The sequence below is a fragment of the Myotis daubentonii genome, chromosome 9 (assembly GCF_963259705.1).
Source record: "Myotis daubentonii chromosome 9, mMyoDau2.1, whole genome shotgun sequence".
Lineage (NCBI taxonomy): Eukaryota > Metazoa > Chordata > Mammalia > Chiroptera > Vespertilionidae > Myotis > Myotis daubentonii.
This window is the reverse complement of record NC_081848.1, coordinates 67,878,878-67,894,594: the sequence shown is the minus strand read 5'-3', so window position 1 is coordinate 67,894,594 and position 15,717 is coordinate 67,878,878. Positions and strand designations below refer to the sequence as shown.

The following is a 15,717-nucleotide window of genomic DNA, read 5'->3' as shown; positions in this document are numbered from 1 at the left end:
GTGTGATTTCATTAAATTCCTGGGACAAAAAAAAGTGGAAAGAATCCAGCCAAAAAGCAGGCAAGGTGATATAGGATAGCATAGGTGAACTACTCAGTGAAAGAGTGAACCACCTTTGAGACCAGCCTGATCGCTCTACCTCCAGGGCCAGGTAACCAAAGTGGGGTGAGAACATGGCCCCTAGATGCACAGACAACACTGATTCCTTCATGAACATCCATCTGGCCAAGGCCACCTGTGTGGACCACTGAGTGCATTGTATGTATGAGCAGGGTGACCTGTTAGTGACAGGTCATAAAGCCTGCTATGCCACATCGGCTATCACCTCCTCACTCAGGTGCCACTTCAAAGACAAGGGCAAGAGATGGGTCTTGAGGAATTTTCCTTCAAAAACCATCAGTGTGGCTGTCTCTTTTTAGCAAGCCTTGATCCCCACTCACTTTCCTCCAGAGTTGTACTAAGCCCCGCTACCTTTATGTTAATAATGTTTAACTTTTTATTCTTGAGAAATAATTTACATATAGCATTATATTAGTGTCCGTTGTAAAATATAATAAATCAATATTTGTTTATATTGTGAAATGATCACCACAGTAAGTCTAGCTTATTACTCATCACTATACATACAGTATTTACAAAATTTTTTCCTTGTGATGAGGAGTTTTAAGATCTACTATCTTTGCAACCTTTAAATATGCAATATAGTCATATTAACTATAGTCGTCACACTGTATATTATATAAACTATCCCTATTACTTATTTATTTTGTGTCTTTTAATCTGCTCGACTTTAATATTAAATTTAAATTTATTTTATTGGAAGCTGATAGGATTTTCTGTGAGCAGGAACTCTAGAAGCCTTTTGTGAAGAATATATATCACATTCGTCCATTGAACATTGAGCCTTCTCTTTGGAACCATCCACTGATTATATGCTTTGCTGTAGCTCAATCTGTGAGTATGTGGCTTTGTGTGTCTGTGTCAGTACCGTGAGAGAGAAGGGAAGATAAGGGTTGGGCATTTTTAAGAAGGGAAGGATACAGAAAACCTATAATTTGTGCATTTTAATCAGACAGCGTCTCTTGATAGCATGTTTTGCACAAACATATTTATACTTTAAGGAATAGATATGTAAATGGTAGAATAAGAGAAATAAAATCTGGTGAGTTTACAGTGGTAATTTAAACAGTACTTCTGAAATTTTATTTAAGGATCTTATGAGGGGATAATTTAATACATTAAATAGAAAGATTTTAAATTTAAAGCATTTTGATATGTGATATATAACAATATTTGCAAATCATAAATGATGAATAATAATAATGCACAGGGAAATAGTTTATGAATAAATACAAATATATCCTATGCCTAGTTTCATGTGATATTATAACTTTTGATACTAAGTAGTCTATACCTTTCTTTCAATAGGCAAGATTTTATTACAAAAAGGTCTTACTTTTGAGCATCCAAGGAGATTACAGAATGGTTAAGATGAGGGCCCATGTTCTTACTTAAATTTGGTAATTTACATTATGCTTAGGGAAATTTAAGGTATCTTTTCTTATACAATACATATGTTTCAATATTACAGAACATGATTACTTAGAAATATTCTTATGAAAGACTGTAGGCTTGAATAGGCTTTGCAAGGTCCTTAAATACTCTGCTAGGTCCAGAAACTTAACCAAACAATCACAGAAATGCAGGGATCCTTTTCCTGGTAATTACATCCCATAAAGCCTTCTTCACTTCCTTATTCCTGAGGCTGTAGACCAGAGGGTTCAACATGGGGATCACCACCGTGTAGAACACGGAAGCCACTTTGTCCTGACCCAGGGAGTAGCTGGATGTTGGTCTCAGATAAGTATAGATGGCGGTGGAATAGAACAGAATTATGGCTGTCAGGTGAGAGGCACACGTTGAGAAAGCTTTGTGCCTGCCCTCCCCTGAATGCATATGAAATATGGAGAAGAGAACATAGCAGTAAGAGGTGAAGATGACCAGCAAAGTCCCAACCATATTAACTCCAGCAAAAGTAGAAATGATGTTTTCATTCAGGCGTGTGTCAGAACAGGAGAGCTTAAAGAGTGGAGGGCTATCACAGAAGAAGTGGTGGATGACATTGGAACTGCAGAATGGCAGGCTGCTTACATAACTTGTGTTCACCATGGAGTTCAAGAGTCCTGCTGCAAAAGCCCCTGCTGCCATTTTCAGGCAGACTGTCCTGGTCATGACCAAGGGGTACAGGAGAGGGTTGCATATGGCCACATACCGGTCATAGGCCATTAAGCCAAAGAGGATGCATTCAGTTGTGGCCAAGGCGATAAAGAAGTACAGCTGCAGAAAGCAGCCAGCAAAGGAGATGGTTTTCTTCTCTGACAATAAATCCACCAGCATCTTTGGGGTGATGGTCGACGAATAACAAATGTCCGCAAAGGACAGGTTAGCCAGGAAGAAATACATGGGTGTGTGGAGTCTGGAATCAGTCCTGATTAAGAGGATCATCCCAACATTCCCGCAAACTGTCAGTGTGTAAATGACAAAAAAGAGGAAAAAGAGGATAATCTGTAGCTCCAGCGTGTCTGCTAATCCCAGCAGGATGAACTCCGTCACTAAAGTATAATTAGTTCTGGTCATGTGTTACACATATAGTTTGCTTAAGCTTATATTAGGTTGAATGTCTCTTTTTTAAATAATATATTTTTATTGGTTTCAGAGAAGAAGGGAGAGGGCTAGAGAGATAGAAACATCAACGATGAGAGAGAATTATTGATCGGTTGCTTCCTGCACACACCCTGCTGGGGATTGAGCCTATAACCTGGGTATGTGCCCTGACTGGGAATCAAACTGTGATTTCCTGATTCATAGGTTGACCCTCAACTACTGAGTCTTGCTGGCCAGTTTGTATGTCTCATTTTTAAAAAGTTTACAAACATAGTAGGAATGTTAATGAGGACATTCACACATGGGAAAAAAACCTAGGATAGCATAGCATAGTAAATAGAGTAATTGAAGTTAAAGGAAAATTAGTGGGAAAATGGACAAGCATTTGAATTTATTAAGCAATTGTCTGCATTGAACCTGGACTTAAATTACTGTTCAAGTCCACATACTTCACTTAAGTTTCTGCAAATGCAACCAACAAATGGTGTTCTATTTTTTTTCTACCATCCCATATCCAAAATGTGAAGGATACAGATATCCTTGCTGAAGTGTTTGCCAATTTCTAAACAAGTATGTAGTTTTAACTCAAATACATTTTCCGGCTCAACACCATTCTGTTTATTCTTCAAATCCCAAATTCATTCATTGCCTCCAAAAAGTAACTCTCATATAACCCAAGCAGCAAAACAGTCATTATTTCAAATAACCAATCTTTGACATCCTTCAATTCTGAAGACTGACTTTGTGATGTGCTATCAAACTATTGTATTGTTCTACTTACAATGTACATTTCAAAATAATGTGTTGTTGTAGCGCTTGCTACCTGTCCATTTTAGTGAATAACAGCTGTCTTCCATTGTCTTACCTGTGTAGTCTATGGTTTTCTTTCTCTTTTTTATCAGCACTTCTCAGTTGTAGCTAAAAAAAAAAAATGTTTTTAATGAAGGACGTCTGTAATATTGTCAATATACCCTCACTTTTAAATGAGATGAAACACAGTGAAAATTTTAATGACCTATTTGTAAAAATTTGAGACAGCTTCTGAGAAAATACATGTTGCTCCACTTTTATTTTGTTTTCCTGGAAGAGAATTGGGTGACCACAGGGACTAAGTTGTAGTGTTTAATTGTGATGTTAAATCTCCAGAGGTAGAAACTTCCAGTCTCAAAGGAAAATAAAATATGATCACATGCAGTTATGTGGAATCAAACATTGCATCATGAAATGGCTCCTGATCTCTGTATTACTTTATAAACTTTGCCAACATAAAAATTGCCTATTTACATTGCCCATCTTTTCTTATTTTCAGATGCTTCCACAAGAACATAGCCCACTACTAAATTCTTCTTCCTTCCAGTGTATTTGGTATGTTTGTGAGTGTGTGTTTGTGTGTGTCTGTGTCTGTGACCCTCCCTTTGTCTGGATAACTTCATCTCTAATCCAACCCTGTACTGGAGTGAAATTAATGAGAAGATAAAACTAATATTCATCCTACAATGTTTAAAGCAAAACTATTACCTTTTGTGACAGCATGGATGGACCTGGAGAGTATTATGCTGAATGACAGCTATCATATAATCTCACTTATATGTGGAATCTAATGGACATATTAAAGTGACAAACAAAACAGATCCCCTGGCATGGATGCATGAAACAGATTGACATATCTCAGGACAGGGATGAGGGGAAATGGGAAGAGATTAACCAGAGAAATAATGTGCATATATGCATAACCAATAAACACAGACAATAGTGTGTGAAGGCCTGGAATAGGGCAGAGGCTTGGAGGAGAAAGGCTGGGTGAGGGTCAGGGGGGTGGGGAGATTGAGGGACATCTGTAATATTGTCAACAGTGAAAAAGAACCTATACCCTGAGCAAATAGGACATTGAATAAAAGAGCCTAATTTCTTTTTTATGATTTAAAACTTGTGTTGTTTTTCTGTAATTATTGTCTATAATTCTTATTCTGCAAGGGGGTAAAATTGCAGATTTTCTATACCTCAATTCACAAGTAAAACAATGTGAAGGAAACCACATGGAGCGTCAGATGCATGGAGAATCTATTTGCATAGAGAATGCATATGCAGCCATGAAATACTATATCACAATTTTTCATTTGAATTCTCAGTTCACCTCTACACCAGTCTTTGAGGTTGGCATTATTATGTTACATACTAGAGGCCCAGTGCATGAAAATTCATGTACTGGAGAGGGGTCTCTCAGCCGGGCCTGCCCCCTCTCACAGTTCAGGAGCCCTCAGGGGCGGGAGGTGACCCAGCGATCAGGGGAAGGTGACGCCCCGTCACACCTCTGCTGCTGTCACTGCCGGCAGCGCAAGCCTCAGCCGGCCCTGGTTACCTGAGCCTCGGGCGGCCCTGGGAAACTGGGGGTCTCAGGGGACTGGGGGTCTCCAGAGGCAGGTGCATGGAGCGGCCACACATCTGCCGCCCCAGTGGGGCTGAGGGGACTGGGTGCTGCCATCTTTGAGGATGTGACAATTAGCATATTCCCTCCTTATTGGCTGTGGGCACCGCCATCTTTGCAATGGTGTGAGGGTCAATTAGCATATTCACTCTTTATTAGATAGGATTTTATAGATAAGGAAAGTAAGACATAAAGCTGTTAAATGCTTTTTCAATGAACAAACTGTTAGGAAGTTGGAGAGTCAACCTGAACACAATTTTGTAGGAAAGAATTAATACCTAGCAACTTAAGTCCCCTGTCCAGTTTCATCTAAAATTTTATCTTAGTCACTTAGATTACACACATACTCACATGTGTATATATGTACATGTACATATACTTTTCTGTGTGTATCTTCTGACAAATCCAATCTTTCAAACTTTAAAGCAGTTAAAGTATCTCTGCATGTGAAGAAAAATCTGTTACATTGTGTTAAATATTATTTAAAAAACTTGATTTGCAAAGTTCCTAATCTCAAGCCTTAAAATCTGCTCTATTGATATCTATCAAATACATAATATTTATTTATTAATGTATGAAACTTAAAACATAAAATATGAACATACTTAAAAATAATTTGTAATTGAGCTACCAGAAATGTGAATTAAGAGAGACAGAAAGAAAATCAGCATAGTGAGTTATCATAGCAGGGGAAGGAGAGATTAATATTATTAAACCATAAAAAAAACAGGTCTAAGGAAGGAGATTGAATTTACTAAACAAGAGATTATAAATTTAAATCTTAAAAAAGTTTATTTAAGGAAGAAGCAGGAAGAACAATAAATACAAATTTTTAACTAAAAATTATTAAATAATAAGTTGGAAACTTACTTTTTTAGTCAGGTTTATTATACCATAGGAGTCTTAGAGAAAATTATCACTGTTTTTAGGTGGACAGTTTGGTAAGTTTTGACAAACACCTACTGTCTTATAACCAGCACACCAACACGGAATATTTTATCCAGTTTTATAACTTCCATTGTACCCCTTACAGACAGCTCCAGCCCCTCTTCCGGTCTCTCACAACCACTGTGAAGGCATTGGTGTGATTTATGCCATGTTTTTTTCCCTGTCCAGAATGGGATAATCATGTGTGGAATCATACACTAGAAGCCTTTGTGAATCTGGCTTCTGTCTCCTTGCACTGTTTTGAGATCCAACTAGGTGGTTACTTTTATCAGTTTTTTCCTTTTATTATTAAGTAGTTGTCCATTCTATAGATGTAGCATCAGTTGATGGCCCTTAGGTCTGTTTCTAATTTAAAGTAATCATGCACAAAGACCCTCTTTGTGTGGACTTACATTTTTATTTATCTTTGGTAAATAGGAGAATAGCTCTCTCTTCCCTTTTCTTTTTCTTTTTCTTCATTTTTCCTCTGCAAATTGATGTCTAATTGATCCCCTACCATTTAAAAAAAACAACAACTAAACTATCCCTTTTTAATAGATTTAATTTTTTGTAAAATTTACTTGACCATATAGGTTTGGATCAATTTCTAAAATTTTTATGCTATTCTTCATTACTATCTTAATTACTGTAGCTTCATAATACATTTGAAATCAGATAGTGTCTGTTACAATATGTTTTCCAAGATTCTGGCTATTTTCTGTTCTTTACATTTACTATTTAGTTTCAGATTATAAATTTCTACAAAAAGACTGCTGGGGGTTGATCATTATTGCTCTGTATTTGTAGATCAGTTGGGAGACAGTAGATGTCTTAAGAGTAATGAGTCTTCCAGACCATGAGCACAGTATATTACTTCATTTATATAGCTTTTAAATTTCTCTCATCATTATTTTGTTGCTTACAATATTTTGCTGTATATAGTTCTTATGCATATTTCATTAGACTTAATACTATGTGTTTCATGTTTTGATGCTATTACAAATGGTATTTGTTATATTTAAATTTTGAAATTAATGTGTTATTTTTCTCCTTTCCAAACTTTATTCACTTTTTCCTTAGTTTGTTTTTCCTTTTTTGCCTATTGCACTGGTAGAACCATCAGTACCATGTAGAATGGAAATGGTGAGGGAACACATATCTTTAGCTTGTTTACTGTTTTGAAGGAAAACATTCATCCATTTTATCATTAAATATTATATTAGCTATAGGTTTTTGTATATTCCCTTTATCAAGTTCAGAAGTGATATTCTGTTTTTAATTTGCTAAAGTATTTTGTTATGACTAAATGTTGAATTATATTAAATCATTGTTTCTGATTATGTTCTTGATATGAACATATGATATGATTATGTTCTTTTTTAGAATGATATTATAGTGAGTTGCATTGATTTATTTTTGACTGTTAAATATTTATTTACTGTGTTCATGAGCAAATCCTACTTGTTATTTTGTTTAAGTGAAATAAATATATATTTCATTGCTCTAATTGTATAATTGCAAAAGAAAGCTAGTAGCCATTAAATGAATAAAATCAGTTGCTAAGTATTTACATGTGTTATCTCACTCCTCACAAGAATATGATAAAGGGGGCAATTATTATGCACAATTTACCAATTAATAAAAGTAAGGTTAAATAAGTAGCTCAATGCCTCACAGTTGTGAAGTGACAAAACTAACATTCAAATCCAGGTGGTTTTATTTTTGTCACGACTCTCATTCTTATATCTTACAATTCAAGACATATTTCTTTGCAGTCACTCAGATAATTGAGAAACAACAAAAATTAGGGTCCCTGGGATTCTTCTTCATAGCACTGAGCTTATAATTTAGAATTCCATTACATAACTAAATGCTCTAAGGTGTCTTTTAGTATCTGATAGACATCATAGAATATACAGGATAAATCTTTTTCTTTGTTGGTATAATTTAAGGATTTTTGTTGTTGATATTGTTTTTTAATCAAAGATCTCCCAGTGAAGGAGACATATGTTATATTGTAACTGGCCACATTATAGTCAGTTCATTATCTTTCTCATTTAAAATAAATCATTCAAGCCATTTCACTGGAACAAAAGTAATTGTTTATCCTAAGTCCTTCTGGGGTTGGGGATTATCTTGGGGCAATGTCCCACTTGTCACAAACCATGTGATAAATATTCATTCCTTACAAGATCTACTACAAGATGGATTCACTAAGCTATTGCTCCATAACTGGAGAGAAAATGTTGCCAGTGTCTTATCCAAAATAAGTTCTTTACTTCAAAATTCTAGATGATACTGAGGTAAGTGACTGATTCTCTAAAGCATCAACAAAATATCTTGTGTGAGTATCACAGATAATATTGCCTTAGATATCATGTGTCTCCGCTGACTCTGTAGGCTGGGGGAGTGGGGAGGAGATGGGGTGGGCCATAATTCTAGCCTTACCTTAACCATGACAGTTTCCAAAATTCACTGTCTGATTCATTGTGTTCCTTATTGTTATGAGGGGGAAACTGACTGTGCCTATTTTGGAACTTGGGGAAATTCAATGGTCTAATGAAACTGAGTAAGCTAAATGAATTAAGCTAAACTTCTTCAGCAGGATAAACCTTAGTTTCCATGGGCATAGAGAATATGCCTGTGTTATGTTTGTTCCATGTTTTGTCTGAGATACAGTTATGCTCAAAGACTTAAATTGTCTTTGCCAATTTTTTAACACAGGTTCTTGCTGGAATTGTAATTTGTAACAAAAAGATTTCACAAGCCAATAGCATACAGGATAATATCTCTTAATGAGTCAACAGAAATAAACTACTCCAAACTAATGATAGATTCACTATGCTACTGTTACAGGCAAAGGGTAAATAAAGAAAGTCTAACATTAGTTGCAGTGTACTTGTCCACAAGTTGGCTCTCAGAGGAGTCAGCTAAGCCACACAAGAGCTGATGTCTAGCTGTCAGCATTAATGGAAAGTCCTTTGTTGCTAGAGCATGTTGCTATCCTATCAGAACAGAGGTGCTGATGTTGGCAGGCAAGATGATCTCCTTCATGAGACTGATTCATGTTTCCACTGCCCACTAAGACTAGTTTTAACATGATAGGAGCTAATGTCCTAAGGTGGAGAGCTATGTAGGTCAGCAAAGAGTAGCCTTGCCAAGACCAAACACTAGTAAGTCCTCATAAACTCTTGGTATCTGAAGTTCAAAAGTTCATTATGTCATAGTGGCTCCTCAATCTGTTTATATCAATAAGCACTCAGTAGCACAATAATTTTAATGATATCATGCTGACATGGCCTCCTCAAAGCAAAACAAAAAAATCACCTTTAGATCAGAACAACTTCATTTAAACCATAAACAAATGCAGCAGGTCCTCTAAAACACTGTTTTGTTCAATGTCATTTCATAATAATGTTGATGTGATCCTGTAGGAACTTAACCTTGTTCATATCAATTAATCTAGTGCAAAACTGGTTTTGTTTTACTTCATTTCCCCCAAATTTCAATAACTTATTTATGATGTTAAGTGAGGACTTACTATACATCAAAATAATGTCACAAGCCATACAAGTAGATCAAAATGACTTTATTAAGTCATAAACAAGTCAGGTATATTTCAAATCATAACAAATAAATACACAAATTTTTTTTTTAAATATATTTTATTGAGTTTTTACAGAGAGGAAAGGAGAGAGAGAGTTAGAAACATCGATGAGAGAGAAACATCAACCAGCTGCCTCCTGCACACCCCCCACTGGGGATGTGCCTGCAACCAAGGTACATGCCCTTGACCGGAATCGAACCTGGGACCTTTCAGTCCGCAGGCCGACGCTCTATCCACTGAGCCAAACCGGTTTCGGCAATACACAACATTTTTTATAACTGTCAGAGAACTTAGGATTTTCAAATCAGATGTTAACATCAATAATTATAATGACATTAATAGTAATAATAGATACATTTTAATACATTTATAGTATAACGAGACCTGTAAAGAGTGCTTTTTTTATCTAGTTTAATGTTGGTTTCAGCATTATAGTATATTATTAGACCAGTTAAACAAAACAAAGAAATTTAGGCATAAAGAAGTTCAAGGACTTGTAGAACATTAGATATGGCATCTGAAGTTAAACTCACGTTTGCCTATGTTTGTTTAACCACTACAGCACAATGCCATTGGAAAAGAAGAGAGAGCACATTCTATAGTCATACTTCAAATAGAGTAGCAAATAAAAATCCACTCATGGGCACCAACAACAACTTTGTCAGATGAGATTTCCTTGGAAATTAGTGGGCTTAAATTCTTTTAGGAGATTTTGGCTCAAAGTAGTGTGGCATGAATCCTTCAAGAGAAATGAAATATTAGGGATTTCATTTTCTTAATCAACAAGCCCTCTAAACAATTTTAATTTCATGGGCACTCAAAGGAGGAAAGTTGAACTTTGATCCCATAACCCATTTATGGAAATAAGGTACACACCGATTTAAGTCACTAGTAAACATGTCACTTGTTGAATGATGTTGTGAATGTGACTTAGTCACCCAATCTGAAAAATAAGAATAGATTAGATAATTACTGAGGTTCTTTCCAGCACTAACATTTTTTAAAAAATAATATCTTATAATATTCTTATAGCAGTAGAAAATATTTCAACACCATAGGCACCAAAGTATTTTGGGTAAGAAGTGAAACCAGGACTCTGTCAATATACAGGGTGTCTCAAAAATGTATACACACTTTAATTATTAAAAATGCAGTGTTTATTAAAATATATTTTATTTTCAAAATGTAGTAGAATCTACAGACATTGTGTGTCTACATTTTTGGGGAACAGACTGACATACCTTGATGTGGAGTTGAGGGGATGAGAAGAGATAAACCAATGAACTTATATACCAATATGCATAGCCATGGACATGGGCAATAAGGTAGTGAAGACCTGAGGGGGTGGGTAAGGGCTGGGTGGAGGAAGACAGGTGGGGAAATGAGAGATATCTGTAATACTATCAACAATAAAACATATATTAAAAAGTAAAGAAAATGACAAAAATAAAAACAAACCAAATATATTAGACAGAATGTCATGACTATAATTTTATTATCATTCTTTAGAAGGGAGAAGAAAGATATTCTTGATTCATTGATCACTGGAGTCAACTCACGTATTCCAACACCATCTATTTTGGATGGGAAGAACAAGAAAACAAGGATGTTGGAGAGTAATTATACCATGCCAACTGAGTTCCTACTTGTTGGGTTCACAGATTATCTACCTCTCAGAATCACACTATTCTTGGTATTTCTCATAGTATATACACTAACTGTGGTGGGAAATATGGGCCTAATAATCCTATTTAACATCAACCCAAGCTTGCAAACCCCCATGTATTATTTTCTCAGCAACTTGTCTTTCTTAGATATCAGCTATTCTACAGCAATCACTCCTAAAATGCTGGTGAATTTCTTAGCATCCAGGAGAAGCATCTCTCCCTCTGGCTGTGCCCTGCAAATGTTTTTCTTCGGTTGTTTCGCTGATGCTGAGTGCCTCATCCTGGCAGCAATGGCGTATGACCGCTATGCAGCCATCTGTAACCCACTGCTCTATCCTACCCTCATGTCTAGCAGAGTCTGTGTCTGTTTCATCGTGCTGGCCTACCTCAGTGGAAGTATGACTTCGATGGTACATGTCTGCCTCACATTCATGCTGCCATTTTGTGGCTCCAATATTGTTAACCACTTTTTCTGTGATATCCCACCTCTCCTGGCTTTATCATGTGCAGACACCCATATCAATGAGCTTCTGCTCTTCATCTTATGTGGTTTCATTCAGACCAGCACTTTCATGGTCATATTTATCTCTTACTTTTGTATCCTCAGCACTGTTTTGAGCATCAAGTCCTCAGGTGGTAGAAGCAAAACATTCTCCACCTGTGCTTCCCATCTTGTAGCAGTCACCTTATTCTACGGAACACTCCTGTTTATGTACCTACGTCCCACCACCAGCTACTCCCTAAACACTGATAAGGTAGTTGCGGTGTTTTATACTGTTGTTTTCCCCATGTTTAACCCGATAATCTATAGCTTCAGAAACAAGGACGTAAAAAATGCCCTTCAAAAACTATTAGCAAGAAACGGGATTTTCAAATGACTGAGAATTTCAATCACTGAAAAATATTTAAAGCACAGCCTGCTCTTCCAATATCAGCATGATGACTATGCCATGAACAATTGTGTCAACTATTTTAAATTTATTTCCAGAAATAAAAATAACTTCCCATTTTCACTCCTTTAAAATGCTTTCATCCTCTCTTATGGAAATGTTCTCTCTAAAATATTCTACTTTGTGAAACATTCCTGAATTAAATAATATTTACTCTTCAACTAGTGTTCTTATAAAGCTTTGTACTCTGATTCATTATATTCTTATTTTTAATTAAAATTTTTGATATTGACATTATTGCAGGTGTTCCCGTTTCCCCCCTTTGCCCACCTCCACCCACCCCCACACCCCTTCCCTTGGCCTTCACGACACTATTGTCCTTGTCCATGGGGTATGCATATATGTTTTTTTGCTAATCCCTGCACCTTCATTGTCCAGTTACCTACACCTGCCTCCCCTCAGGCAACAGCCAGTCTGTTCCATGTACTAGTATTTATGCTTCTGGTTCCATTTTGTTCATAATTTTATTGTGTTAATGAGATTCCACATATTAGTGAGATCATATGGTATTTGTATTTCTCTGAGTCATTATATTCTTTATTATGTTGTGTTGAAGTTATACATTGACATATCTGTCAACCCACCCATGTTAGAAGCTCCTTGCCATCAGGGAATAAATACTTTGGTTTACTTTCCAATACCTATGTAGCACCTGGCATTCGGGTTATTTTGAATTGTTCTTTTAATCTTAGTGTACTCTATGTTTTAAAAAACCACATTACTGAGCTGACTTCTAATCATTCTTCCATTGTATTAAGGGACATAGCTTCTTTAATAGTGATCTATTTTATCTAAGAATTATAATTCACTTTTCAAAAGAAGTTAGTTTAAAATAGATAAACCACAATGCATTTGTAAGCCATAAAAGAGTTTTTTAATATAAAATGTTAATGAATTTATTGGTTCCATTGGTTAATGAAATTATATGAATGTTTCAGGTGTATAATTCTATAATACATCATCTGCATATTTATTGTGTGCTTACCACCTAAAGTCAAGTCTCCTTCCTTCACCATTTATCTTTCTTCCATCTCTTCTACCTCTCCCACCCTCCTTTGCCTCTGGCAATCACCATAGTATTGTCTGTGTCAATGAGGTTTTTATCTTTGTTGTTTTACTTAATGCCTTCACCTTTTTTACCCAGCCCCCAACCCTGCTTTTCTATGAGTCAATTAAGCTCTGAGTTTCTAAAAGCAGCACTATTGCCTCTTTGAGCTAATATTTCTTTTGGGGGGTGGGGATGGGGTGAGGAGAAGACTACCCTGCACATTTTAGGGTGTTTAGCAGCATTTCTGGTCTCTACTTACTACTATAAGACAAATGAAACCATTAAAGTGAGTATTAATTGAGAATCCAACTTCCTCTTGGCTGTAAACACTGTGAAGTAGCATGGCGAAGACTTCCCATAATTTATAACTGATACATTGCTATTAGTTCTAATAAATTTGTTCTCTTGTGATATAGAAATATCTTCCATTTTGTATCTAAAGCATGTTAAAGTTCTATCAGTATCTTCCAAATAGGATGTCATAAGCCTTTAAATTTTGTAGAATATTTGGATTGACATGACTTCATTATTTTATTTATTTGCATATATTATAACTTACTCTAATTATATGTTAAAATTCCATCTACACTATGAGACACAGTTTGTATCCCCAATGACATGCTAACTAATTAACAACAGACTGCACAAAAAAACATCTACTACCCTTTCCAAACACACAAATAATGTGTATATAATCTGTTTGACTGAAGAAAGCTAAATATAAAATTAAGTAAAAGCTAATAAACCTATGTGAAATATTTGCAAAATCTCCACACTATCCACAGCTCTATTATGCCTATTGAATTGTTAGAGAGAAGGAAAGCAGACATTTTATATAAATATTCCCAAAGAAGAGCATACAATTCAATTAATTCCCTCTCTCTCCCTCTCTCTCTGTGTGTAATCATAAAACTTTAATGTGAATGGTTGTTAAAAATTTTGGGGTATGATGTCATGCATAGCTATTGAGGAGACCTGTTACTCTGATTAGTTCCAGTCCCAGGAGACCAGAAACGATGCTAATGATCCAACCTGTGGACACCTGAGATTCCATCGATACCGTGAGACACAGTTTGTGTCTCTGCAAGCGAAGGACCAACCATAAAAAGTCTGGTGTCTCAGCAATAAGTGCTTTAAGGATCATGAAAAGATGGGTTTTCTAGATACACTGCTTACTCTTGACCTTTCTGACCCATGAGTATGTTTGGAAGGGGTAATGTGGGTTTATTTAAGCTTTTGATATTTCCTGTTGTCTTGACACTAAGGTATCTGTTACCAACTGTTATGATTGCAGTACCTTTTCCAAATAGACAATTTCCTAATCTGTGGTGTATTTATCTTTCAACTGTTCTTTTCTTGTATTTACACAACATCTGTATTTAACATTTGTGTGTGTATTTTTATGGTATTTAATATTTGGTTTATTTACAATCTACAGCTACTTGTGTGTTTATAAATTTTTTCAGATATTCTATAGAAAATGGGATATCTGAGAATTTTTATGTTTTAACTATATTACAGGGACAATCATTTCTTTCCAACCTTTCGTAATGATAGGTTTTGGAAATTTTTTAGATCTAACTTAATTTTATAATTCCAATAGTGATATTCTAAGAATTATTTTATATTTTCCCTGAATCTGCGCCTACATCCAATCTGTAACCAACTTGGGTAAGCACACAGACATTGATTCCCTGAGCGTAAGGCTGTTTTTGCTGCAACAAGCTGCTACTTCTTCCCACTGTAGTTCTAGTGAGCCTGAATAAAATGGTCTTCAAATCAGTGTCTTTTGTTTTTAAATTAGACTATCAAAGCTACATAGTTTTGCTTTTTTCAGTAGGTCAAAGTTGTTGATAGTGAGTTTTTAAATTTTTTTATCTGTGATTATTAAGTTTTCTGTGTGTGTGCTATTTGATGTTTTGCTTTTTTTGTCTTGTAGATAATTTTAATCATAAACCATTTATTATACATTATTTTAAAGTATATGTATAAACTTCTACATTTATATCTAACATTATTTATATAACACTGGATAAGTTACATATTTACTTATATATAATACCCTATAATAACATGAGCAATACTATGAATGATAAAGGATATGTAAAGTTTTATATATTATAATAAATTCAGTTATATGTATGTTATGTCAACATAATCATATTTTGTGGGCAAAGTGCCAAGAGAGCATATAGTGAGTTCAAGTCTGGTTAACAACTATGGACCTATAGTATGGCAAGATCATTATTTTGAAAATCATTAACTCTTTTGATAGGTATTTGGCTGAGTTTACTTTTTATTATACTTTTTTATTGATTTCAGAGAGAAAGGGATAAGGAGAGAAGGTTAGAAACATCAATGATGAGAAAAAAAATCATTGAACAGCTGCCTCCTGCACATCCCCTACTGAGGATCAAGCCCACAACCAG

General features: G+C 35.5%; 2 protein-coding genes across 2 annotated transcripts; one reads left to right on the top strand and one right to left on the bottom strand.

Moving 5' to 3' along the window:
• Positions 1–1,692: 1,692 nt before the first annotated feature.
• On the bottom strand, positions 1,693–2,637 carry LOC132242286 (olfactory receptor 5F1-like). The gene has a single exon (XM_059711189.1). It carries the CDS (start codon positions 2,635–2,637, stop codon positions 1,693–1,695), a length of 945 nt encoding a protein of 314 aa, XP_059567172.1.
• An 8,592-nt stretch (positions 2,638–11,229) lies between these two features.
• Positions 11,230–12,168, top strand: LOC132242285 (olfactory receptor 5AS1). Its single transcript, XM_059711188.1, has one exon. It carries the CDS (start codon positions 11,230–11,232, stop codon positions 12,166–12,168), a length of 939 nt encoding a protein of 312 aa, XP_059567171.1.
• The last annotated feature ends 3,549 nt before the right edge of the window (positions 12,169–15,717 follow it).